Source organism: Salmo trutta, chromosome 8 (assembly GCF_901001165.1).
Source record: "Salmo trutta chromosome 8, fSalTru1.1, whole genome shotgun sequence".
Lineage (NCBI taxonomy): Eukaryota > Metazoa > Chordata > Actinopteri > Salmoniformes > Salmonidae > Salmo > Salmo trutta.
In genome coordinates this window covers 37,637,922-37,665,301 of record NC_042964.1, presented here as the reverse complement: position 1 = coordinate 37,665,301, position 27,380 = coordinate 37,637,922, and the positions used below count along the sequence as shown (strand labels likewise).

Genomic DNA, 27,380 nt, shown 5'->3' with positions numbered 1-27,380 from the left:
GAAACACTACAGCAGGGTCAGCAACACCTTCACACCACTACCTTACTGTAGGAAACACTACAGCAGGAGTCAGCAACACCTTCACACCACTACCTTACTGTAGGAAACACTACAGCAGGAGTCAGCAACACCTTCACACCACTACCTTACTGTAGGAAACACTACAGCAGGAGTCAGCAACACCTTCACACCACTACCTTACTGTAGGAAACACTACAGCAGGAGTCAGCAACACCTTCACACCACTACCTTACTGTAGGAAACACTACAGCAGGGTCAGCAACACCTTCACACCACTACCTTACTGTAGGAAACACTACAGCAGGGGTCAGCAACACCTTCACACCACTACCTTACTGTAGGAAACACTACAGCAGGAGTCAGCAACACCTTCACACCACTACCTTACTGTAGGAAACACTACAGCAGGAGTCAGCAACACCTTCACACCACTACCTTACTGTAGGAAACACTACAGCAGGGTCAGCAACACCTTCACACCACTACCTTACTGTAGGAAACACTACAGCAGGAGTCAGAAACACCTTCACACCACTACCTTACTGTAGGAAACACTACAGCAGGAGTCAGCAACACCTTCACACCACTACCTTACTGTAGGAAACACTACAGCAGGAGTCAGCAACAGGCGACCCGCAGCATTTTAGTTTTTGGGAAAAAACTACTGTAAAATCACCAGGAATTTATGTTTCATTTAGGAAATCTTTCCCCAAGTATTCCCCCTAATAAAAAAGAGATGTGATCGTGTCTCAATGTAATCAAGGTATGAAATTATTGTTATTTTAAAGTAATAACATCTTTTTGGGGCTTATTTGTGGTCAATTTGCAGTGTATCAATTATTATAATTATGTTCCAGCCCCCGACCATCCTCTTCGACAGAAATCATCCCACGGCTGAATCTAGTTGCCTACCACTGCACTGCACTGCAGTGTTTGGCACTGCTGAGCCAGACAACTACACAGGAGCACACAGGGCCACCGTACAGCTCAGATTACACTCAGATAAAGGGACAACTTGATACTGTTCTGACAGAGAGGGAGAGAGAGAGCGGGGGGTGAAGCAAGAGAAAGGGATGGAGGATGGGACAGAGATGGCAAGAAAGAGAGAGTGAGACCGAATGGAAAGACGATTGAGTGTGTGTGTGCGCCTACAGTATGGCGTGTGTGTATTGAAAGGGAAGTAGATTTGGCTCCTGTCTGATTGCCATGGTCTCCCTACGCAAATGGTTACGCAATCCTGCAGGATGGTGGCCCATCTCCTCCGTCACTACCACACGGTTATGTCCAGCCAACGTGTGTGTGTGTGTGTGTGTGTGTGTGTGTGTGTGTGTGTGTGTGTGTGTGTGTGTGTGTGTGTGTGTGTGTGTGTGGCTGGCTTAGCCTTTTGCTTGTCATTCCCTGCCACGCTTGTCTCGGCTGGAAAGGAAGTCTCTGTTGGCAGAGGCGAGAGAAGAGAAAGGGAGAGATGGAGCGTGGGGATATATAGAGAGAGAGAGGGAGAGATGGAGCGTGGGGATAGAGAGAGAGAGAGGGAGAGATGGAGCGTGGGGATATAGAGAGGGAGAGATGGAGCGTGGGGATATAGAGAGAGAGAGAGGGAGAGATGGAGCGTGGGGATATAGAGAGATAGAGGGAGAGATGGAGCGTGGGGATATAGAGAGAGAGAGGGAGAGATGGAGTGTGGGGATATAGAGAGAGAGAGAGAGAGGGAGGGAGAAAGGGCGAGAGAGAGCGGAGCGGATTAGCAATTAATTTCTTAGCTCCTTTTTTTCAGAAACTTCATTAGAATGTAACTTTCTTCCTGCTCTTATTTGGTCTGTCACTGTGACGATGCTCCCAGATTCACACTCTCTGTGTGTGTGTGTTTTTGTTTGTGTATTCAATATTCATTCAATGCAAATCTCTGCGGTTTAGAGAAAAACAAACTCAGCAAAAAAATCCTCACTGTCAACTGCGTTTATTTTCAGCAAACTTAACATGTGTAAATATTTGTATAAACATAAGATTCAACAACTGAGACATAAACTGAACAAGTTCCACAGACATGTGACTAACAGAAATTGAATAATGTGTCCCTGAACAAAGGGGGGGTCCCTGAACAAAGGGGGGGTCAAAAAGTAACAGTCAGTATCTTGTGTGGCCACCAGCTGCAGTGCATCTCCTCCTCATGGACTGCACCAGATTTGCCAGTTCTTGCTGTGAAATGTTACCTCACTCTTCCACCAAGGCACCTACAAGTTCCCGGACATTTCTGGGGGGGAATGGCCCTAGCCCTCACCCTCCGATCCAACAAGTCCCAGACATGCTCAATGGGATTGAGATCCGGGCTCTTCGTTGGCGATGGCAGAACACTGACATTCCTGTCTGGCAGGAAATCACGCACGGAACGAGCAGCATGGCTGGTGGCATTGTCATGCTGGAGGGTCATGTTAGGATGAGCCTGCAGAAAGGGTACCACATGAGGGAGGAGGATGTTTTCCCTGTAACGCACAGCGTTGAGATTGCCTGCAATGACAACAAGCTCAGTTCGATGATGCTGTGACACACCGCCCCAGACCATGACAGACCCTCCACCTCCAAATCGATCCCGCTCCAGAGTACAGGCCTCGGTGTAACGCTCATTCCTTAGACAATAAACACGAATCCGACCATCACCCCTGGTGAGACAAAACCGCGACTTGTCAGTGAAGAGAACTTTGGTCCTGTCTGATCCAGCGATGGTGGGTTTGTGCCCATAGGTGACGTTGTTGCCAGTGATGTCTGGTGAGGACCTGCCTTACAACAGGCCTACAAGCCCTCAGTCCAGCCTCTCTCAGCCTATTGCGGACAGTCTGAGCACTGATGGAGGGATTGTGCGTTCCTGGTGTAACTCGGGCAGTTGTTGTTGCCATCCTGTACCTGTCCCGCAGGTGTGAGGTTAGGATGTACTGATCCTGTGCAGGTGTTGTTACACATGGTCTGCCACTGCGAGGACGATCAGCTGTCCGTCCTGTCTCCCTGTAGCACTGTCTTAAGCGTCTCACAGTACGGACATTGCAATTTATTGCCCTGGCCACATCTGGAGTCCTCATGCCTCCTTGCAGCATGCCTAAGGCACGTTCACGCAGATGAGCAGGGACCCCGGGCATCTTTCTTTTGGTCTTTTTCAGAGTCAGTAGAAAGGCCTCTTTAGTGTCCTTTTTTAAATTTTTATAACTGTGACCTTAATTGCCTACCGTCTGTAAGCTGTTAGTGTCTTAACGACCGTTCCACAGGTGCATGTTCATTAATTGTTTATGGTTCATTGAACAAGCATGGGAAACAGTGTTTAAACCCTTTACAATGAAGATCTGTGAAGTTATTTGGATTTTTACGAATTATCTTTGAAAGACAGGGTCCTGAAAAGGGACGTTTCTTTTTTTTTTGCTGAGTTTATTTGTCCCTATGCTCATTCTCCATCAATCTCCCTCAGTGCAGTAACGAGAGGTGCAGTGAAACTGGTCGATCTTGTGTAGTATAGGTTATTTTATATTGACAGTTATGTTATTGATTTAAGCTGATCCAAGGTCAGTATTTAGTTCTTGTTGAGGCTGTTTACGGTTCAGTGTGCGGGTTAATAGGAATACCAGTAAGGATCATGGTTACAGCGCCCCCATGGGGATCAGAGGAGAGGAGCAGCCCCTCAGGCTCCTGCTGCACCGTCTGTCAACTCAGTTCCGAGGAAGAAGGTACAGTACATTTGCCTCCCAAACGCCATACACAGGGACACCGAGAGAGAGACTTCATTGGGTCAATATGAAAGTGCTAACATCAGTGGATCAAAGCAGTGCTTCCTGGTAGCCCTTGGCGTGACATGAAATGACTTTCTATTGAAGGTCAGCTGTCTGTTTATCAATAGAGAGTTTATACGAGGACTGCAGCCAGATGCCTTCAGGGGACATGTCAAACATGAGAGCGCGAGACAACAGAAACAGTCGGTGGGGTCAATACGGGAACCAGGAGAGGGAGCTGTGTACCTGTGGAAATGCAAAATGTCCTTCCTCCATTGTGTCCATATTGTGCTTGTCAATACCAACAGAGACCAGTCATAAGAGACCGATTCTACCTCATTAATCTTCTTACCGTACATACTAGGCATTTTCATTTCTCTCTTGGTTCTAAAGCATGTTAAACCTAATATAGAGTAATTTGACTTCAAACAAATAAATGTATCCCTTCCTCCCTCAGCTAGTCTTTACGGACTGTGGCACTATTAGAGATGAGTGGTTGACTACGCCCCCTTGTGGTGGAATGTGACAAAGATACTTTACCCCGACAGTCAGCCAGAGACCTACAGTATTTATACAGGTTCTCTGCAGTGCTACGCAGTGACGACACCCTGCTCACATACAGCGGAGTGCCACTAAGCTAATGACCAGTGCACTGGGCTGTTCTGCTAGTGGCAGGCCCAGGATCAGTTTACCCTTTCCATAACCGTAAGGGACGGCCGGACAGACTACACATCTGTCCTTAGATCAGTGCTTAGCAGCCATCTATACTGCCCTGTGCCAGCTAGCAGTTGAGGACTGAGGAAAGTTATGGGATGTTCAGCTTCTGGCCTATGGCTGTTCTGGCACTTTAAAACAAGCCCATAATCTGGCGTAGAGTCTTAAAACAAACCTGTAAAACAGCAAGGGCACCGTCTGACACACACACACACACACACACACACACACACACACACACACATACACACAGCCTGAAGCTTAACTCTCCTCCACGGTGTGAATCTATGGTCCGAGAAAAATAAGGCACCTTTTTTTTTCAGTTTCTTTGTTTTAGATTTTGTATCCCTCCCATGTCCTGTCCTGTCTCTCTGCTACAGTTAGTTTTAGACTGTATGGGATAGGATAAAGTAATCCTTCTAACCTACCCCCCCCCCCCCCCCAAAAAAAAGATATAGATGTACTATTGTAAAGTGGTTGTTCCACTGGATATCATAAGGTGAATGCACCAATTTGTAAGTCGCTGTGTAAAATGTAAATGTATGGTGCACTTTGATTGGTCGTGATAGTATGGAGCATGAAGGGTTAAGTTTAGTGGAGCAGAGGGTTGGAATGGGTCAAAGCATACCGCCACTGTGGGGTAAACACGTGTGTCAAACACACACACACACACACACACACGCGCATACGGTTGAATGGAGGCAGATTCGTATAGCTCATAAATGAAGTCTCAGTGGATCTGTCTCATGATAACATGTTCCCTCCAGATGTGCACACACGCAGACACGCACATCTGTTTTACTTACCTGGTTTACTGAGCCCTCTCTGTCTGTCTACAGGGTGTCGGGAGGTGAGTTGTTTGACCGTATCGTGGAGAAGGGGTTCTACACAGAGAAAGATGCCAGTACTCTCATCAGACAGGTGCTAGACGCTGTCGACTACCTCCACAAGTTGGGCATCGTCCACAGAGACCTGAAGGTGATGGTGACACACACGCTCACACACACGCTCACACACACACACACACACACCCTGTCTACTCCCCCTGCATCTTGACATGAGCGGATCACTTGTGTTTTATGGACCGTGATTCATTGCGGTGGTGAGGTGCAGCATGCGTTTGTGATTTAGGCCGCTCAGCGGGTCACAACACGCAGTGGCTTCTGGGAAATATACCACATAGCGGACTCCACTGAGAGACAGGAGTACGGTCATACGGCCTCATAAAACAGACGCCAACATAACTGTACTGTGTTGAAGGGTTATAGACTGCCTTTGACAAGTGATTACGGTTTTATATCTACAGTACGTTCAGGGTAAGAAGAGAGATCCAAGGATGGGAGAGCTTCGTTTTTTGATTAACATGCTCCCTCTATCTCTCCCTCTATCTCTCTATCTATCGCTCCATCGCTCTCTCCCTCTGTCCTCTCTGTCCTCTCCGTCCTCTCTGTCCTCTCCATCCTCTCTCCCTCCGTCCTCTCTCTCCCTCCGTCCTCTCTCTCCCTCTGTCCTCTCTCTCCCTCTGTCCTCTCCGTCCTCTCTCTCCCTCTGTCCTCTCTCTCCCTCTGCCCTCTCTCTCCCTCTGCCCTCTCTCTCCCTCTGCCCTCTCTCTCCCTCTGTCCTCTCCGTCCTCTCTCTCCCTCTGTCCTCTCTCTCCAGCCAGAGAACCTGCTGTATTTTAACCCCCAGGACGAGTCTAAGATCATGATCAGTGACTTTGGTCTGTCCAAGATGGAGGGCAGCGGGGATGTCATGTCGACCGCGTGCGGCACGCCAGGATACGTGGGTAAGAAGAGATGCCACGTGTTAATATACCTTGTCGTCAGCTACTGAAATGTTAATACTGGAAGCAAATGAAGTCCTTTTGGTTTTTAGGCTACCGTTCTTTCCAAAAGTCGTATGCTACATTGTCTAAGTGCTCACTCTAAATGAGTGTGATGCCATCACTGTGCTTTACATAAATGACACACTGCATAATACAGTATGCTGTAGGTGAAATCCCACTGCTTTAATTATGTGTCTGCAATGGGGGAGGGCGCATCTGTGTGCAGCTCAAACACACAGGCATCCTGCCTCTGGAGTAAGAAGGTCTTATCACACGCTGACAGACCCTGCACCCAGTCGCCTGCTTTCCCCTTTTTAACAGAGCGACTGAGTCAGACAGCCAACATGGCGGGGCGCTCTACTGCAGCTCACTACGCGCTAGAGGGCTGTCATCTCTGTGCCAGACATGGGGATTTGTATACTGCAGCCCTGTGTGTGTGTGTGTGTGTGTGTGTGTGTGTGTGTGTGTGTGTGTGTGTGTGTGTGTGTGTGTGTGTGTGTGTGTGTGTGTGTGTGTGTGTGTGTGTGTGTCAACTCTGTGCCACACATGGGGATTTGTATACTGCAGCCCTGTGTGTGTGTCAACTCTGTGCCACACATGGGGATTTATATACTGTAGCCCTGGCACTGTGTTTTTGCATGTGTGTGTCTATCTTTGAGTGTTTGTGTGTGTGCTTTTCATCTCGGCGGAGTGTGTGAGAGAAACAGATGTTTTACATTATTTCCATGACAGAACCTTTCATGTTGACGTGGAGGACGGTGCCTCTGGTAGTCAGACACACTGAAGACTCATCATGTTGACGTGTAGGACGGTGCCTCTGGAAGTCAGACACACTGAAGACTCATCATGTTGACGTGTAGGACGGTGCCTCTGGTAGTCAGACACTCTGAAGACTCATCATGTTGACGTGTAGGACGGTGCCTCTGGTAGTCAGACACACTGAAGACTCATGTTGACGTGGAGGACGGTGCCTCTGGTAGTCAGACACACTGAAGACTCATCATGTTGACGTGGAGGACGGTGCCTCTGGTAGTCAGACACTCTGAAGACTCATCATGTTGATGTCTTTCAGCCGCCGGCTCCTGTCCACGCCCCTACATCCACATGCAAGTCAGTTAGCAGACACTTGTTTAAGCTTATCCATCGGGAACTATAGGCCAGCTAAACAACACCTTACTAGTTAGTGACATTGGAAGTGTCTCATCCTTCCTCCTCCCTCTATCCCACAATTTCTTCAGATGAGGCCACTGCGGTTTTTGTCCATCCCTCCCTCCCCATCTGCTGTGGGCTGCTGTAGGGCTTTTCCATTCTAAAAGGCTGTAATGTGACAGTTGCTGCATTAGAAATGCTGCTAAATATAGCAGGTCTTGGATGATGGCATTGAGAAGCCTGCATTCCTGAGGTATGAATAGCCCAGGGTTAGCGCCTGGGATGGCTGAATTAAGACCAGACTCTGTGGTTTGGACAGGCCCACCGTCAGAGAGTGGACACACGCATACACATACTGTGTACACACACACACACACACACGTCGGCCATATTGTTAGAGGAGATACGCAACACACGCTCAGCCCAGCACAAGTGAAGAAAGTATAACATTTGAGCCTCTGTGTGCACACACGTCTACGCACATGCGTGTGTCTGACTGTGTGTGTGTCTATGCGTGACTCTGTGTGTGTGTGTGTGTGTCTATGTGCGTGACTGTGTGTGTGTGCGTGTTTCCTGTGATCTGTATTTTCCTCAGTCTTCGATATTGTTCTGTCTGGCGACCGTTGTTTGGGTGAGCTCAGTTCTATTTTGGCTGGGCTGTTATCATTGATTAGTCTGGACAGGCTTCTCTCAGTCTCGATAATCGCCGGGGTGGGGGGGGGGGGGGGGGGGTCACGGCCTCTGTCTGGGCTCGACAGCAGGGTAATCCAGGGGGGAGAACATGTCTCTGTGTCCGTCTCTCTCCATCTCTGACTGTCTGTCTCCAGTTATGTCATCAAAGTCTCATCCCCCTCTCTCTACATCTCTCCCTTTCTCTCTCTCTCTCTCTCTCTCTCTCTCCTTTCTCTCTCTCCTCTCTCTCTCTCTCCTTTCTCTCTCTCTCTCTCCTTTCTCTCTCCTTTCTCTCTCTCTCTCCTTTCTCTCTCTCTCAGCTCCAGAGGTTCTTGCTCAGAAGCCCTACAGTAAGGCAGTGGACTGCTGGTCCATCGGAGTCATTGCATACATCCTGTAAGTTCCTACAGTCTATTGTACAACTCCTACAGAAATGCTATGTGTTCCCATACCCAGTCAATACCATGAGGGCAGAATTCAAAGCATTATATTGAGGGCCTTGGTTTGGATCCCTCTAGAGTGCAGATGCATTTCACAAGTTCGCACACAAGTTTGACTTATTGTGTGTGTGTGTGTCTGTGTGTGTGTGTGTTTGTCTGTGAGCGTGGATGTTTGTGTGTTTTGTAATGGCCATTAATGGAGAATGACACAACATCATGCCTCTCTTTCCTTTCATCAGACCCAGATGTTAGTCTGCTACACTCTGCTCAGTCACCATGTATGGACATAGTGCTTCTGAGGAGAAAAAACAGACTTTTCAACATGTCTCTTGTTTTTCATTAGTTTTTCACCCCTCTGTCTGTGTGTGGACAACCTCTGAGTCAGGGGGCAGATTTAGCGCTGTGTGTGTTCCAGCTCTCGCTGACTGAGTTCCAGGCTTGTGTGTGTGTTTTAGGGGTTAGAGTTCAGGGTTAGGGACAGGGGGAATAGGGGTTAGAGTTCAGGGTTAGGGACAGGGGGAATAGGGGTTAGAGTTCAGGGTTAGGGACAGGGGGAATAGGGGTTAGAGTTCAGGGTTAGGGACAGGGGGAATAGGGGTTAGAGTTCAGGGTTAGGGACAGGGGGAATAGGGGTTAGAGTTCAGGGTTAGGGACAGGGGGAATAGGGGTTAGAGTTCAGGGTTAGGGACAGGGGGAATAGGGGTTAGAGTTCAGGGTTAGGGACAGGGGGAATAGGGGTTAGAGTTCAGGGTTAGGGACAGGGGGAATAGGGGTTAGAGTTCAGGGTTAGGGACAGGGGGAATAGGGGTTAGAGTTCAGGGTTAGGGACAGGGGGAATAGGGGTTAGAGTTCAGGGTTAGGGACAGGGGGAATAGGGGCAATAGAACAATGAAGGCTGTGAGAACGAGAGAAAGGTGTGAGTTACCTCGGTCGTTAGAGCATCAGTGCAAATCTTCCTCATCCGCTGAAAACGTTCCTCATTTTTGCTCCTCTCTCCCTTTCTGTGTTGTTCTTGGCTCTCGATGGTTTGTCGCAAGATGAGCTCTGTGATGTGCAAAGCAGGCTCTGCCCTCTGGTTCTCTCTCTCACCCTTCTCCTCTTCCCTTGTTCTTTCTCCCGCCCCAATAGCTCAGACATCCTTCTGTTCTCTATTTTCACCTGTTTATCCATCTCTGTCCGTTTATTGATGTAGTTGTTATGTAACTCTCCATGCTTACACAGCTTTGGATATAAGGATCACTAGGTGTCACTGGGTCCTTAGTGTGTGTGCGTGTGCGTGCGTGCGTGCGTGCACTCCTGTAACCTCTACACATGTGAGGGAGGAGAAATACATGTCTGACAAACAGCGTTCACACAGTCAGTCAGTCAGTCAGTCCAGCTGGCAGATTAAACTGTGAATGTTTGCGTATGTTCAATAAGTAGTCCTTAAACATCCTTGTGAATAGCCTAGGCAATATTAAATTAGACAAAATATGTGTTTAGAGTTCAAGTAAATAGATTACATCCAAGAATATCCAGTTCTGGATGGTTGAGGCCTGATGTTGGACCCCTTGATGTTTCCTCAGAGAGTTCCCAGTGATCAGTGAGCTACTCCCGTCTTTTCATTTCGCCATTAGCCCGGGCCTCGGACCTCGTTAGCCGATTTCCGAGCGCCTCCACACAATGCGGCTCGGCATGCCTGGTTGGGTCTCTCCTCAGGTGTGAGGCGATCGCATCAGGTAATCAGGTGGAATAATCGCTCCGGCTCCTGCGGAGGAATGGCGCGCAAGTCTTTAACCAAATGTGAAAGCACAAAAACAAAAAGCTCATTGCGGCCGCATCAGGCAGAACAGCTTCTCCATGGAGAAAGGCATTTTAATGAGGTTCGATCATAATGGCGGCTAATGTTTTCTATGGAAATCGTTTTTGCCACTTGAAGAAGTTCAATTAGTCCAGGATGAGGTTACGAGAGCAGACAGAGAAAAGGTTTAGGATACATTACATATTCACCTTGTCAGTTTATTGTTATCAATTGAATAGTTGTTCAAGCATTTTGTCTCATTCGTCAGCATGTTATTCTATTATCATCTTAAAAGTAAACGATTCCCTGATGTAGGAAGTGAATGCATGTGTTAACTTTTTTTTTATGAGCTCACTTCCTGTCTGTGTCTGCAGGTTGTGCGGCTATCCTCCATTCTACGATGAGAATGACTCCAAGCTTTTTGAGCAGATCCTCAAAGCAGACTACGAGTTTGACGCACCATACTGGGACGACATATCTGATTCAGGTAAGCTGTGTGTGTGTGTGCGTGTGTGTGTGTCTGTCTAATGGAGTGAGGATCCCCTTCAGACGGAGCACCTTCCTCTTCCTCCTCCCGTCTGGCAAATATGGACACCACACCACCATGGCTACTTTCTCTATACTGTGATGTCGTCCTCTTGGAATTTGTGTGTGTTTTAAGAGGTCATCACAGACATGATCTGAGAACCCTATATTCTCCAGTTTGGCACCAGTCTAACCATTCGCCCCTGCCTGCCAGTAAACCATAAAACAACAGTAGTTATTACAGGAAGAGAGCTGAGGCTTGGTCCAGGTATCCGGTACACTTGCCAGGTAGTGTGGGAAACCATGGGCCTTGAACTGTTTATTGTTTGTGTATGTTGTGATGAGTGTGAGCAACTGTTCTCTAATGGTTTTTCACAGCCAAAGACTTTATCGGCAGTCTGATGGAGAAAGACCCAGCGAAGCGCTTCACCTGTGACCAGGCTCTCAGACACCCATGGTGAGAGACAACACACACACACACTCATGTGGGTATTATGGGATGTTAAAGTGTCTGTGTGTGTGTTCAGGATCGCTGGGGACACAGCCCTCTGCAAGAACATCCACGAGTCTGTGAGCAGGCAGATCAGGAAAAACTTTGCCAAGAGCAAATGGAGGGTACGTTTGAATGTATGGTAATAAATGTCTGAGTGTCATTCAAGTGTCCGAGTGTGTCTGAATGATTGCTTATTTAATGTAGTGTTTATAAATCATACACTGGTCTCTTCCTCTCGCTCTCCCTCTCTCTCCCCCTCTCTCTCCCTCTCTCTCCCTCTCTCTCCCTCTCTCTCCCTATCTCTCCCTCTCCAGCAAGCCTTCAATGCCACTGCAGTGGTGCGACACATGAGGAGACTGCAGTTGAGCAGCAGTATGGGCCAGAGCATGGACAGCTCTCACCCTCACCCTCCTAACAGCCGGGCCGCACAGATGCAGAACCAACGGAACCAGGCCAACCAGAACCAGGCCAACCAGACCCCCAACCAGAGCTCTACTCAACCCTCTCCGAGTCCAAGCCAGACTTGGAGCCAGAGCCAGAACCCTAATGCAGCCATTATGAAGAGCTTTTCTGTGGACTCACCTCACAAGGACTGTAAGTGGACATGTATGCATCCACACACACACAAACCATGAACTAGTAAACACCAACTACCAGTTTGTTACTTCTGACTGTGTGTTCATAGCCTCTGTTCTCCCCCCAGGTGCCCCAGCCACTCCCACCCCCTGCAGCCTGGCGTCTGCAGCCTCCTCTGTCCCCTCCGGGGGGGCGGAGCTCACCCGGCCCCACCCCTCCACTGTTGCCACGGTACTAACAGAGACTAAGTGACGCCAGGTCCCGCGGGGGACCAGCTGGGAGGCTACGGCGCTGTGAGAGAGAGAGGGGCGAAAACCGCACCCTCCCCTTCCTTACCGTGCCCCTACTACCCTCACCCAGCCTGCCCCCCGCCCTGCCCCTCCCCCACGCTGCATCTGGGAGGACTGGGAGAGCAGAGGACTCTAAACCCATCGCACCAATCACAACACGCCATACTCACCTTGGACACGCCCATTGTGTCGACTCTGTGGAACCACACCCACTCTGAGAGCATTATTGATTGGTTTACCTTTTGAGTTTTTGTTTCTGTCCGAGACCTGAGTGAAATGGGTGTGTTATCAGAAGCTGCCGTCGGATTGGGCGTTGTCTACGTCAGTCAAACTCAATTTCCCTCTAGTCTTTCCGACATCTTCTAGAAGGTCCTACTTGTGAGTTTTTAAATTCTGTTTATTTTCTTGAATTCATCCTCTGGGTTAACAGTTACCAACTGGATTATTTTTCATTTGTATTTTCTTGCGCTTTTTTTCCCATGTTTATGTTCGCGCCCGTGTTTAAGACGTGCTTTAAAAGTACCATAAGACTGTTGAGTGATGTTTCATGAGTAAGCGCTTTATCTGTTTGCACGTTGAGGTTTGGACGCGGTTTCAGACGTAGATAATGTGTGTACAGCTACCAAGTTAGACTCTTCATCTACGTGAATTTATCAGACAGAGAATAGAGATTGTAAACAGTTTTAAAATACCCAAAATGGGGTCAGAGCATTGTACAACTTATTTGTTAAGGGAAACATGCACTATGTTTAATTATTGTCTTACTTTCTAAGACATTTATAACGACCACCCTATATGGGACGCATATACAGTATATTATGAAACACACTGCAGGTTTAGGATCGAGTTGGAGAGTGCTGGGACAGGGATGACCCCTGTTAAAGTTTTAACAATCACCTGTTAGTTACCTGCGGGGTTTCCCATCCTAAAGATCAGGGGCTACAAGTGGGGAAACCAGGCACTTCCAAATGGACCTCAGAAAAAGCCCATGAAAAAGAGAAGCCATCTCTGTAGTGTAGTGTAAGCATGGAGAAACCCTGACCTACAGTATCAGTTTCCCAGGATCCAAGATGGTGGAGCTGTTGTCTCTACCGCCATCCCTTTTACAAAGCCATGACCTCACCACAAGAGCCATCATCAACCGGCACCCAGTACACAAGTTCTCAGGGATTTGGACTGGGCGCCGTGGTGACCCTTGTTGCTGTAGAAACCGGTCGCGAGCATAGATTTGTCTACACAGTTAGATGCAAGTCCAACGATCCCTTTATGTCATTGTAATGTCTAGCCAAAGCACTGTTGAAACAGAGAATATGTGGACAGAGATTATACCTGATTAAACACTGATGGTTAGCTATGCGCTAGACCTAAAGCCCTGGCCGATCCCCACTGAGAAATGGATTGTTTTGAAACGAAGGGCTGAACTCTGATAATCTGGAGAAAGATGACAGAAGACAAGATGTTTTCTATTTCTCTCCCCCTTGCCTTCTCCTTTTCTCTCTGTCCCACCCCTCCTGCCCTCTTTTTCTTTCTAGTTTCTTTAAGACCAGTTCACTGTATACTGTAGAAGTTTCACCCAACACTGGGACTGTTACGCTCCCCTAACCAGACTATGGCCAGACACAGCCCTGCATATAGCCTGCAAATAGCCTACATATAGAGGTCAAAGTGCAGTATTATTACCTGGCTTCGTGGTGCTGGGTCAACCATCATTAAGTGTGATGTCATCGACTGGATTATTTTAGGGAGTGGGTGGGCTTTACTTTAGGGCTCCGTTTTCGTTTATTTATTTATTTATTTTTATCGAGGCAAGCATGTATTGTTTTGTGATATGAATGAATATATTTGTCGGAAAGGTCTTGTGAATATGAATGCTAATTTGTAAGATAACCTATGTGAATGTGGTGCAGTGCGGGTGTGTGTTTGTGTGGGGGGGTTTGATTTGTATTCTCTTTGGAATGTTTAATGTGTTTAAATTAGCTACAGCCCCCCACACCTCTCCATCCCGCACCATACTGAGCTTTGATACCACGGTATTCAGAGCATACCGTACCGAGCACTCAGTAACTGCCATCTACGGAGTTACGCCATCAGTATTCTAAACAATATCTGACTAAAGATAATACAAATAAAAACATTTTACATTTAAAAGCAAACTCAGGCTTTAGTTTGCGATGTGTATAAATGTTGAAGCTTTGACTGATACGACATCCACTGTTATGGAGCTGTGCTGTTTTTACACATGTATCTGCCTAAGTCATCGGTCGTCCACTTTACCCCCTTGCTCACCGACACTACGGCAACAGGCGTCCCATCACACCTAAACACATGCCCATGATCAACTGTCATGAGAAAAAAAAATCCACAATGCATCACAACGCTTTTTTTTAAAGATGAAATGCAAAGCATGTTGAAAAATGCTTAGAGAAATCCAACTCCACAAGTGTTTGCATTAACTTTTATATGCCATTGTATGATGTGTGTATCTATATCTAAAGAAGAAGACCGATGTGTCCATAGAGAGCGGAGTATTGTTGGGGACCACTGCATCTCCCTGTGGGTTTCTGTGAGGTCCAGAGCCCGGGGAATGGGCCATATTTACTCTGCATGTGACCAAAACAAACCTCCATCTTGTGTGGTCTCTCACTAACGACTCCTGGTGGATGTTCCCCTTAACCACAGATCTAGGATCAGAAAACTCTCCCTCAATCTAAAGCTTAATCATTAGATACTAACTTAACCACAGATCTAGGATCAGAAAACTCTCCCTCAATCTAAAGCTTAATCATTAGATACTAACTTAAACATAGATCTCGGATCAAAATACCCTCCCTCAATCTGAACCCTAACCAATAGATAGTTACAACCATAGATCTAGGATCAGCCTATCCTCCTTCGATCTGAACCTAAACAATTAGGGGGGAGAGAAAATATCTGACCTTGTATCAGTGGTAAGGGGCAACTTTCTTCCTATTTCGTTAAGCAGACATCACCTTCCATTTTGTGTGGCAGAGTGAGTTGCCCTGCCACTTTTACTGTGCTGTGATGACCTGTTATGGGGCTTGTATATCCGATGCCTTCGACAATCATGTGCACATATCAGTTACCATGACGACGACAGAGGCCAGAATGACTGATTTTAGTTTTTTTCTCTCCTGAAATAAACCCTGAACGATCATAAAGCAGCTGTCTCCCTGTGTCTGTGTGTGCAGGGGTTACTACACTTTAAGCCATTCAGTTTTTCTTTTGCACTTAGATTGATTTCCACTTCTAATTGGCTTGTTTGTTGACCCCTGACCTTTTTGCCTTTTCGACCAGAGAAAAATTAGAAAGGAGTCGTGTCCCTCCATAACCCTTCCATACACACAACCCCTGACTTCAAACACACACACACCACGGATGCTCAACAGACAGACATTTGACAGACGTCTAGCAGATGTAGGGGCAGATGTTGCGCCAACGTTTCACAGATGTTCCTCTCACAGACCCACTTCGGGTCCAGCTATGACCCAGCTATGAGTGAATGTGAAGACCCATTGATTTACATGCTCACAAAACAATTGGCTCAGGCATCAACGTTGTGTTTTCCCAATACACTTTATTTCTAATTGTATAGCAAATGACTGTTAATTCACTAATATAGTTAGAACTAGCCACTTATAGCCAAGTGTGATTGGACTTAATTGGTGAAAGTGGTCTGAGATTGCCCTGTAGTACTTCTGGAACTCCGTGGCCAATTCAAACTGCAGCCACATTAAGCACCCCTCATACTCACTCCTAGCACGTCAGCCTCTCTCCTCTCTCACAGTTATTGACCTTTGAACCCGTACAATGGATCTGGACTCTGAGTAGTGTGCAAATTCCACCCCATTCTTGTTGTTTACATTGTCTGTCTTTTTGCTCTCCTGGTCAGAGGAATGCACAGAGAAGCTCAGGGAGATCATTCTCTCATAGACGTTAACAAACTCAAACCAACACACACACTTAGACACACGCACAATGTGACATTCTCAGAGCGAGTGGGGGGGCTGCTGTTGTTGGACGAGAGCTCGTGGTGCGGGGGGATAGTTGAGAGGTTTTGGGTTCCCTGATCCTTTTGCCTTTTAAAGTGTTTCCCTCTCTCTCCTCTGTGCCCAGATACACAGCCCCCTCATCCCTCCCACTCTCTCCTACTTAGGCTCCACAGGTGGCCTACAATCGATGGGATATACTGAAACGGCAGCCAGAACGATCTTTCTCTCCTCCCTCGTTCTCCATCATCACGTCTTGCTTTTTCCCCTCCTCATCCTTTTCCTCGTTCTTCTGTCCCTTTCCTCATCTCTAGCTTCTAGAAAATGGCAGGCAGCGGGTCCATCTGATTAACTGCAGATGGATCTGAGCTGGTATGTAGGTAACGGTATGTGAAACGTATTTCTCTCCGTTAATCAATTTCGCTCGTCACTCTCTCCTCTCCATATTCTCTATCTCAGATGTATTGGTGATTTTTCTCAGGGCCAATCCAGAGACTGATAGAGCGTCTCCCTCTCTCCTGCCCAGAAAAGCACACAAGCACATTCCGTTCTGCTCTGTGTCCCTAGCATAGACTGACAGACTATAGAAGAGTGGAGGGTGTGTGTGTGTGTGCGTGCGTGTTGTCCCCTACAGTTGCAGGTATTTGTTTTCCTGTGCTCATAGACCCAGATGAAGGTTGAGGCTGTAGGGGTCTTCGTGATGAGGTTCAAGTCTTAGGACACGAACTCCAGCAAAAGGGGAGGGCAGTGAAGTGTGTGTGTGTGTGTGTGTGTGTGTGTGTGTGTGTGTGTGTGTGTGTGTGTGTGTGTGTGTGTGTGTGTGTCTCTGTGGGGGTGGCACATCTGGCTTTATCCCGCAGTGCCTGGAGGAGTGAGGGAAACCCATTAAGAGCCCGTAACAGCAACTCTCTCTCTTTCTCATCCTCTACTCTTTACCTCTCTTTTTTACCAAGAATGGAATTTCAGTTGGTGTGTTTAGTTTGTTTGGCCAAAAACAACAGATTGTGTAATCTGGACATAAAACACCCAAGCGTTAGTAATCATGATTAGAGTTTATATGCAGCTTCAGTAATACATTCATATATAATAATCCCAATGCCTCACGGTCATTCTCTTTGGTGGTGTTGACACTAGGACAGCAACAGACAACACATGGAACAAATGCCCACAGACACACCTACCAGAAAGTAACCTCACTTTCTTCATTCACTCATCATATACTCACTCTAAGTTCATTTCATCTGTCCATCCATCAGCTGTATGACAGTGCTGTTTATTAATAGGAGCTATACACTATCTCTCTCCCTCTCATTCTCTCGAGTCATTCACTAATACAAATTCCCTCTGCTATCCGAGGGCTACTGGATGCCCTCTCTATGTAATGTGTGTAGGAACTACAGTATATATGGCTGAATATGTCACTAAATGAGTATTGTGTGTGTGTGTGCCTGTGAACAACAGGAATTAGAGAGACTGCCCAGCAGTCTTTAACAACATCCAGTCCTGAGACTAAAGCGGTGTGTGTGGCGTGCGGTGTAACACAGCCTCCTGGTATCTGTTGGGCGTAGCCTCCTGTGTGATTGTATTGAGGTGGTGCCCAGCCCGTCTCTCCGCTGACCTCAGCTTCTCCTCCAGCCCTTGCCTCTCCTGCTCCGCCCGGCGCTGGCTCTTCCTGGCGTTCCGGAGGGAGCGCTTCACCTTCCGGACGCGCTCCTTCAGCTGCCTGTTCCTCCTCTCCAGCTGGCCCAGGCGCTCCTGCTGCTTCCTGCTCTTCTCCTCCTCCTCGAACAGAGCCCCCTGCACCGAGGAGCACAGGAGCTGGAGGGGAGGAGGAGGGAGGAGAGAGAGAGAGGTGAATTAAATCAACATTGGATTGGAATATCTATTAGCAGAAGTGTCATTCACCTAATCATTTTAATGGGGTGCACTAACTGGTGAACCTTTTAATGTACAACACGATGATACTTGTGTCCCGCCATTTTCAAAGGGCATGACACTCAATTTGTGAGATCAGTGTCTGAATATTTATCTGAGCATAGTGCAACAGGGACGTTGACCTGAGGGTCTTCTGTAAACATGGGGCAGAATACAGCATGCCAGTTAGTATGTTGTCGGTTGGCATCAGGAGGAGAGCGTGAGAGCCCCAGTGACATCATCTTCCCATCGATGTGTGTTCCTTTTGTTCGTTTAACTCAACCGCCTTAGTTACTTCTCCTTGGCTGGTGCTTTTCTTCTCCTGAGGGTTTCTGACAGACCTGACGCTCTGTGTGTGTGTGTGCACGCGTGTGTGTGTGTGTGTGCATGCATGTGTGTGCGCACGCGTGTGTGTGCGTGTTACATGCTCAGGGTTGATGAACACAGGGGTTGTGTGAGAGACCACAGGGAGTAGGGGCCCTGACTCTTTAAGGGCTCTAAGACCCACTTATCAGGAGTTTGGGTGGAAGAAGCTCTGAGGTACAGTACTGTAGCTAGTCCAGCTAGTCCCGCCCCCCCCAGTGAGTCAAGGTGCAAGCCTCTGTCGAATATAGTACCCCATCATCTCTCCCGGAGTTATGACGGTTCTGAGGGGCCACAATTTTCCAGCTCATTGGAGGGGGCGAGACCTCACTGTGGGGTTTCCCCTCCTAATGCTACGTTAGGCTTCAGGTCGGCATTGCGGAGGGCCCCGGGCCCCTAATATATCCCCAGAGGGTTGTGTTGACATGTGTTTTTGTACAATGGTTAGCTCTCAAAACATTCTGCCCTAACAAGCATCCCATCTCCCTTTAAAACAAAAGTGGTATCTGGGAGGAAAAACATGATAGTTCAAATAATTTAGCTCTGTACTGTAACTCCTAAAGTCCAGTACTAGAGTCCTCACTTCCAGTTTCATCTGTTGTATTGTCATCACATGTTAAGGTTGAATACTGACACTTTTGTAGCTTTAATGAGGCTTACACAAGTGTGAGTTATATATTTCGATAGTTACCACTTTGTTACAATATGTAAATAATAATGGTATTAATTGTATATTAGAATGTAATGTTAAAAAATATTCAAGAAACATTGAAATGTGCAGTGTACAAACTTAACATGATGAACTGTAATGACATTTACAAAAAAATAACCCTGAAAGACACACCCCTAATAGGCCCCACCTCCTGAAAATAACCTATGAATTACATTAAAATATTACCCAGCTGCTGGGTCAACCCAGCACAAAACTGAATAAAAACCCAACGGATGGTTAAATTAACCCATGTTTGGGTAATCCAAACAACCCAACATGTTGGGTAATTCACACGCCCCAACTGGCTGGGTAAAGATAACCCAGCATATGTTCAATATTTACCCAGCGCTGGGTTACCAAATAACCCAAATTGGGTTGTTTTTAACACAGTGTTGTGATAGTTTACCCCAGAAAAACTTAACCACCCAATCAATGTTCCCTCATATTTTTGGGGGCACTGAGCAAATTTTAGGTTTTGTGAGCAGAAACTTGAACGTTGTGAGAATTTTGTGCAACTTCCGCCGCGCATCTACAGTGAACATTGAGGATGTACCCTTACAGTTTTAGACAGTAGCCAATAGGTATCCAACTAGAGCAAATCCCGTAACATTTTCACATGGAATAGCTTTTGATTTCTATGATATAGCCTACAGTATCCTAATATCTGGTGTTCAATGCAGGCCTACAATGAGTTAAAAAAAAACGTTTTTACATTATGAAGGTTGACATGAATTAATGTTTTTTTACTTGGTCTCTAACTCAAAATCCAAAAGGCACTCGCACATCTGAACTATGTTTTTTGCAGGTGCATTGTAACAGTTGAATAACATGAGAAAAAAACAAGAAACTCGCACACTACTCTTGCTGGTATCACTGCTCGTTATTAAGCTTCATATATCGGACTAAAGGCCTTCGTCAGAGCTTTGTGAGTGTTTTTAATTTGCACCCTTATGTAGACATAGCTCCAACCACATCCGTTCAATGCATCGAATGTGGTTGGAGTCTCAGGGAAAATAAACATGTGTTACCAAATATAACAATGTGCATTTCATAAGTATTCGAATAAAGTGTGTACATAAAACGTATTAAACGTCTGTAAAACTACAATGAGGACATCAACCTATCAAGTAAGTTTTCATGTTTATTTTCCCTCGACTCTGACGAAGGCCTTCAGGTCGATACGTAAAGCTTAATAAAGAGCAGTGATACTAACAAGAGAAGTGTGCGTTTTTATTTTATTATTTTCTCTACTTGGTCTGTAACACCATGGGCCAAATAGGACGCTGTAGATTGCATTGTATGCTGCAAGAAACATCTTTACAAAATAAAAGGCATTATTATTACCATACAGAGAATTAGACAATGTCGGCTAACTCTGCATATCGGCTTATTTGTATAGTCAAGCCTGTGTCAAAATGCAACACTGCCCCTTTAATTAAGACAATCTTTTTACCTGACTCGCTTTTCAAAGACCGCTTGAAATGTAGCCTACACGTTTTGTGCTCTTGTAGGAAGCAGTACCTCCCCATTGCTGACCTATACTTATCTATAACTAGGGCAATAACTCGCTAACTAGCAAAGAATATCAACAAATGTGAACACCGCGGCTCTGCGCTGATCAGAACTGATCGCTCATGGGCTACCCCTGCCAGTAGAATACTCCGTTGCGCTCTGGCTCTGCCTACAAGAAGATAAGACTCAATCTTGCAAAGTTAAATTTGTTTTGGTTTGTTGCATTGAAAATGGGCTGATATAATGTTGATTCGATCACAGAAAAAACGTTGATCTATATAGTGCAAACTAATGGGTGACCTCAGTGAAGTTCAACCACTTGCTTTTCTGTGCAGCCTGGCATTTCTTCTGTGTGGCAGTCCTGGAGGAGGTGCGCTGCCACGCACATGGCAGTTTGATGGGACATTGCACCCAATCCAGGGACCTGGTAGTCTGCCTGAAACCAAACTCAAAGTCTTTCTGACTTCAGAGTCTGGAAAGTCTGTTTTGATGTTGTCGGCAAGACGTGTAGACAATGAAGGGAGGTGTGTTTTTTGACTGATTGGTTCTCCTACTCAAACACCCACAGGGACAGCGCCGCCCCCTTCCAATACAACTGTTGGATTTTCAAATCTAAACAAGGAGAGGTCTCAACCCCCCCGAAAGAAAACAAAGCTACATTTTTGGGGGGTACTAATATTGCACCAACAAACGGACTCCTGTCCAGACCAGTGTGTCGCGGCTCTCCCTCGCTGTCTACCACATTAGTCGCGGGCTAGGGACCTGGTACTTTGGGACATTATCCAAAGCTAATTCCCAACCATGCATCCATCTATCCCCAGCACCACCTGTCAAATCATCTGGGTGTTACCTGCCTGCTGTGGAGGATCATCTGTGTAAACACCACTTAGAGAAACGGGCACACCCGCACACAGACACACAGAAAGACACATACACCAAGCAACACACAAACCCATTACTACACATAGCAGTCTACCCTCTGACCTGAACTAAGGTCCTCCTTCTTACAGCCTCTGAGCAGCTGTAAAACCTTAATCTAAACACCGTCTGTGTGTGTGAGTAATCCGACTATATGTGTGTGTGTTTGTGTGTGTGACAATGTGCAACAAGATCCCACTGTTTTACCAATTTGACTTCAGATTTTGACGTTTACGTTTGTTCCCATTTCTCCAAACATAACATTTAGAAATGTATCCAAAAGTCAAATTTCGGTGGTTAAGTTTGGGATAGGGTTACAGTTACAACAGAAACAATGACAGTTAAATTAGGCATTCATTCCAAATGGTTAGATTAATTAAGGGTTAAGGTTTGCACTGGGATTGAACACACGACCCTTGGAGCCAGAGCGGTGCTGACATGGTAACGGTGCTCACCATTGCCCCTAGTGGAAGGTTTTTAAGCCCTCTCCCGACTTCCTGGCTACCTGGACGGAGGTCAAATTTCGCCTTGGATCTTGGTTGGTATGTATGCATGCAGGTCTGCTCGAGTTACAGTGTGGCAGCCACAGTATGGAGCATACACTGTCTTTCTGTTTGGCAGAGTACACACTGTGAATACTCCACTGAGTGCATGTATGGGGGAGTTGGGGGGAAGGGGGTCTAATTTGAGATTTCCATGCCCTAGGGAAGAAGGCTAGGGTGCATTAGATGACAAAGTATTTACCCTTGCTGTGACTGAATTCAACTAAATTAAACATTAAAAGGGGTAGGAAAGGGAGGGATATCGCATTATTATTACTACAGTTCTGGACATCAGGTAGGACTGACTGAGAGCTGACTCACAGAACACACTGTTATGAAGATGCTTAGAGGTGATCCTGCATTTAGGCTGGAGAAGCATTGCGAGACGGGACATTTGTTCATATGAGAGACCCAGATCTGTCCCCCATCTAACTATACCGCCAGTCTCTTTATCTCTCCCTCCCTTTCTTTTCTCTCCCCAATATGTCTTTATCTTTTCCTCCCTCCTCTCTCTTACCGGTCTCTATTTATCTCTCATTTGTCAACCCCTGCAGGCTTTTCTCTATAATAAAGGAGAGGAAGTCTTAAGAGAGAACGCTGAGAGAAGGAATTCTGAGGACAAAGTATCCGTGGATTCGTTTTGGCGCTCCAGAACCGCTCTGGAGTGCATAAGAATGGGTTTAATCGAGTGCTAATTGGGGGTTTGGGTGTAAGTGGAGGCGCTCTCACCTTACCTTCCCATCCAGCTTCCCAGCCTGCATGGGACGTCCATCTGGAACCTCAGCGTTCCCACAGGAAAACTACAGAGCAGACAGCGCTGGACTCATCATCCTATCCTCTCCCAGCGAATCCCTAACTAACCACCACCATCTGTCCAACACATCACTGAAGAGAGCCTCAGGCACATGTTAACCTCTACACCTGTGTGTGTGTGTGTGTGTGTGTGTGTGTGTGTGTGTGTGTGTGTGTGTGTGTGTGTGTGTGTGTGTGTGCAGTGATGTAGTGGTAATAAAATAGGCGGGTAAACTCTGATCGCCGGTCGTCGTGAAAAAAGTAACACTCCTTATACTTTCAATGCATTTTCCAGCAAAAAGTGGGTAAACTGCATTCAGTTGCGTTTACCCTCCACTACACCACTGCGTGTGGGTGAGCTGTGGTTCCATTGATCGGTTCCCACAGGGTTTGTAGTATCATTTTCAAGCCTGTTTTTCTCCTATTAACTTTGTCTATATTTCCATAGCGTAAACTCTCACAACACACACATCTGCTCCTCCACATGGACACACCCCCCTCCTAAGGTTGCGACCCCTGCATGTCAGTACCTGGGCTCACGCCACGCAGTGTCTTTAACCCCTAACCTCTCAACCCGTTAACCCATCAGAAACCCGACACCCTGCGTGTCACAAGTCTTCGGTCAACGTATTGCAGGCTCTCTGGGATAGAGACAGGAAGAGGAGAAGACCTGACCACTGTACCTCTGAGGTTTCACATGACACCATCCCTCCTCTCCAGTCTCCATGAGACCCCGTTCCATTTCAGTGTCTGCAGCTCTGAAAACAATGGGTGCGTAGGTGTAAGCCATATACATGGTCAAGCGAAGCTTCTAGCATGTTCGCAACACCTATCCAGTCCTTTCAGGTCTACAGATCTGTGAACACCCGAAGGGGTATGACTGTGAGCATGTGACCAGGTCGGCGAGAGTCTTTGGTCCAGTGAACCTTGGGAATGGCTGAGTGCTGAGTGTGTGTCTCTGTATTGTCTTGACCTCAGTAGACATTAATATCATGCCGAGGGAATCGGAGGAGACAGGAGGTCACATGACTTAATCAATGACTGCTTTGATCTCAGAGTCAGGTTAAAGTCTAGTTAAGCAGCGTGACCTAGACACACACAAACACACAGTTAACTGGGTGGGCAGTCTGGGTGTTGGTGCGGTCTCTGTGTCTGATTCTTAAATTGTGTGGGGGGGGGGGGGGGTTCTTTTACTGTGTCTTTATAGCTAAGGAGACACGTCAATACATCTCACACAACAGAGTACTGTCTGAGGATGATGGTGGTGGCTCAGAGGTGAATGTCTGACTGTGTGTGTGTCTGTGTGTTACTCTGTGAAGGTCAGTGAGATGATTGCTGCAGATGTACACACATCTGGAGAGGGGGGAGCTACATGTGAGCACCTGCTGTATCCAGGGGCAACAAGGTTGTAAAGCATAGAGTTTAATATGTCTTGCCTTAGTTACAACCCTACTGCTACACATCTGTATGTATGTGTGTGTGTGTGTGTGTGTGTGTGTGTGTGTGTGTGTGTGTGTGTGTGTGTGTGTGTGTGTGTACGGTAGGTGTGTGCCAGCATGCATGTGTGTGTGTGTACGGTAGGTGTGTGCCAGCATGCATGTGTGTGCACGTGTGGATGTCTGTTGACGTTTTACAAGGAGGTAGAACTTACATTTCCAGCTGTTCAGGCCCAGAGGACCCTACCCTGCCTTCTCATTTCTCTCTTCCTGCCCCTTTCTCTTGTTATCTCTATTCATCTCCCTTCTTTATCTCTCTCTGCAACTTTCTTTTTCGCCCACTCCATTCATCTACCTTTTTCCCTATTTTTCTCCCTTTCTCCCTCTCAAACCCATATTCCCCTCCATCTACCTTTCTCTCCCTCCCCCTCTCTCTCTTTGCCCCCCCCCCCCCCCCCCTCCATTATGTACAGTGCATGCAGTGTGTTGAGTAGCCTACCCTGCTGTCCTCCTGGGGGTCCCACTCTGGGGAGAAGGTCTGGAGGGGTTGGCCGTGGGAGCAGTTGGAGAACTGGAACAGGCTGGAGAACGTACGGCGGTTCTCTACGGTGTCTGGGAAGATGGCGTCCTGGAAGTTGACCCCGTGGGGCAGGATGTTGTAGTTCTCATCCATCCTGTAGGAGGTAAACCAACTAACACTGTGAGTGACTGGGTGCATGCAAACCTATAGGGTCATAACGTGACCCCTAAAGGGGCTCAAGTCTGTATTATATCACCTAGTGCATTGAGAAAGGAGAGGATAGAGGAGCTAAATATCGTAGGCCTATATGCTGTAAAGTCTATGTCATGTTTTTGTGTGTGTTTATGATGCATCACACTCTTTTAAATGTATTTGTGATTCTGTGCGATGTACACAGGTTCCCGGTCACCAGGTCATCCTGACTCGCCAGGTCATCCTGACTCGCCAGGTCATCCTGACTCATCCTGACTCGCCAGGTCATCCTGACTCGCCAGGTCATCCTGACTCGCCAGGTCATCCTGACTCATCCTGACTCGCCAGGTCATCCTGACTCGCCAGGTCATCCTGACTCGCCAGGTCATCCTGACTCACCGGAGGAAGAAGATATAGGAGTAGTTCTCCATCACGGTGTGAGACTGGCATGACAGGTACCCCAGCCCTGTCAGGTTGAGGCGCGAGCCCGCCGGCACCTCCAGCATGCTGCCCCACGCCTGGTCGCACATGAGCTCCACCTCTGCGGAGTAGAGTAACCCTTCCTCTGCGCCCTCATAACCATACAGAGAGTTGTAGATGCCCTCTGCCCCGCCATACTCCTCCCGGTGAATTGCCAGCACCTTGGCATACACAATGATCTCCGCCAGTTCCGCACGGCAGCTCTCACTCAGTGGACGCCACTCGGTGGGCAGTTGGCACCCGTACGCAACGCTCGCCATGTAGCCAAGGGCGAGAAGCAAGGGGGCAAAGGTCGTCATGTCTGGTGTGCACATAATTCCTGTCTTTCACTTTGGGTACTCCAGTTATTCGTTTCTCCTCTCTGGCACAAATCTGATAAAAAATTATGTAAATAAATCCCCCCAAAATGTTTACAATAAAAGTTCCTTTATATCCAGTGATAGGGGCATATAATAACGGCGCTGTTATCGTACAGTTGAATTACAGTCCGTTAAAATTTAGCTGGTTCCAGTAAAAAGTTGGATTAAAACTATTTGACAGATCACACACGTAGAAAAACAGACCTGCTCCCAGCGTTTAATCTGAGTCCATTTGAGCATTGGAGTCCGTTTGTCATTCCGTTAAAGACAGAGAGCTTCAAGTATATCCACAGACAGATAATCCAATGTTATGACCCAGTGTTTAAGTGCGCATTTTTTGAGCCCGATGCAGCGCAAGTCCAGTCCCATTCAAAGACATTCCAGAAGGCTCCTCAAAGCACCTTCATTCTCAAAGATCTCTCCGACCAATGAGACTGCACCAAAGTTTACACAGCCAATCATTGAACCGTCCCTGTTTTACTAGAAAAACGTTTTAATAGGCTTATTACAGAAATATTTTGGAGGAATGCAGGCATGCGCGCAAACCTCGCATTCTGTTACTTTTGTTGTTGTTGCTTATTTATTTTGTTGACACGTCAAGCATTGTGTGCTTTCTTAGGCAAATCAAATTACATTTACATTTTAGTAATTTAGCAGACGCTCTTATCCAGAGCGACTTACAGTAGTGAATGCATACATTTCATAACATTTGTATTTTTTCGTACTGGTCCCCCGTGGGAATCGCACCCACAACCCTGGCGTTGCAAACACCATGCTCTACCAACTGAGCCACACGGGACCAATGAATGTAGTCTTGTCTATATTGTGCATTATAAAGTCTTTGTTAAGGAGCAGTAGGCATGCCTGCTTGTCCAAATATGTGTAAGCATTTATTAGTACGATAATATGTGATTGTTAATAAATAGCCAATGATATGTAGGCCTACTCTTTAATATCCTATGGCGATACATACATACCCAGAGGATACTGGTGGGAGGAGCTATAGGACGGGCTCATTGAAATGGCTGGAATGGAATTGATTGAACGGAGTCAAACATGTGGTGTCCATACGTTTGATACGTTCCATTGATTCCCTTCCAGCCATACAATGAGCTCGTCCTCCTATAGCGCCTCCCACCAGCCTCCTCTGACTTACATTTCATATGGCTGAACAACTGCCTACACGAGACGAGAGCCTACTTTGCTGCAGGGATATTCCATGCACTTTTTTTCTCCAAGTGAATGTTGCCATCTAGTGGACATTTGAATGAGCTGCAAACCAACATTGGTTTGTGGTCCAAGGCAAGCCAATTATACCCCACTGTATTGTTCATTCTGAAGTGGCCATATAGCCTCTCATCCTTCATAGTCATACCCTCATTTTACTACTCAGTTTCTA

General features: G+C 46.9%; 2 protein-coding genes across 2 annotated transcripts in view; one reads left to right on the top strand and one right to left on the bottom strand.

Annotated features, from left to right (window-relative positions):
* LOC115198838 (calcium/calmodulin-dependent protein kinase type 1D) overlaps positions 1 to 15,414 on the top strand; it is a 57,085-nt gene extending 41,671 nt beyond the window's left edge. Inside the window, exons 4-11 of the mRNA XM_029761167.1 lie at positions 5,324 to 5,462; positions 6,144 to 6,270; positions 8,451 to 8,526; positions 10,725 to 10,837; positions 11,254 to 11,332; positions 11,403 to 11,490; positions 11,683 to 11,962; positions 12,072 to 15,414. Of these exons, the coding sequence (XP_029617027.1) occupies positions 5,324 to 5,462; positions 6,144 to 6,270; positions 8,451 to 8,526; positions 10,725 to 10,837; positions 11,254 to 11,332; positions 11,403 to 11,490; positions 11,683 to 11,962; positions 12,072 to 12,196 (1,027 nt within the window). The 3' untranslated portion in view covers positions 12,197 to 15,414. The remainder of the gene's footprint in view (positions 1 to 5,323; positions 5,463 to 6,143; positions 6,271 to 8,450; positions 8,527 to 10,724; positions 10,838 to 11,253; positions 11,333 to 11,402; positions 11,491 to 11,682; positions 11,963 to 12,071) is intronic.
* Positions 15,415 to 17,274: 1,860 nt separating this feature from the next.
* Positions 17,275 to 26,624, bottom strand: LOC115198836 (coiled-coil domain-containing protein 3). Its single transcript, XM_029761164.1, has 3 exons — positions 25,542 to 26,624; positions 24,930 to 25,104; positions 17,275 to 18,059 (listed from the first exon to the last, which is right to left on the bottom strand). Exons 1-3 carry the CDS (start codon positions 25,934 to 25,936, stop codon positions 17,751 to 17,753), a joined length of 879 nt encoding a protein of 292 aa, XP_029617024.1. The 5' UTR covers positions 25,937 to 26,624; the 3' UTR covers positions 17,275 to 17,750.
* Between the last annotated feature and the right edge of the window lie 756 nt (positions 26,625 to 27,380).

What these genes read in the sequence shown, in the direction of transcription:
- LOC115198836 (XM_029761164.1), bottom strand. Translation starts at nt 25,936, where the DNA reads ATGTGCACACCAGACATGACGACCTTTGCCCCCTTGCTTCTCGCCCTT. An exon ending in TCCTATATCTTCTTCCTCCG is followed by an intron (nt 25,105 to 25,541) that starts GTGAGTCAGGAT and finishes TACCTCCTACAG; the next exon opens with GATGGATGAGAACTACAACA. An exon ending in ACCCCCAGGAGGACAGCAGG is followed by an intron (nt 18,060 to 24,929) that starts GTAGGCTACTCA and finishes CCTCCCCTCCAG; the next exon opens with CTCCTGTGCTCCTCGGTGCA.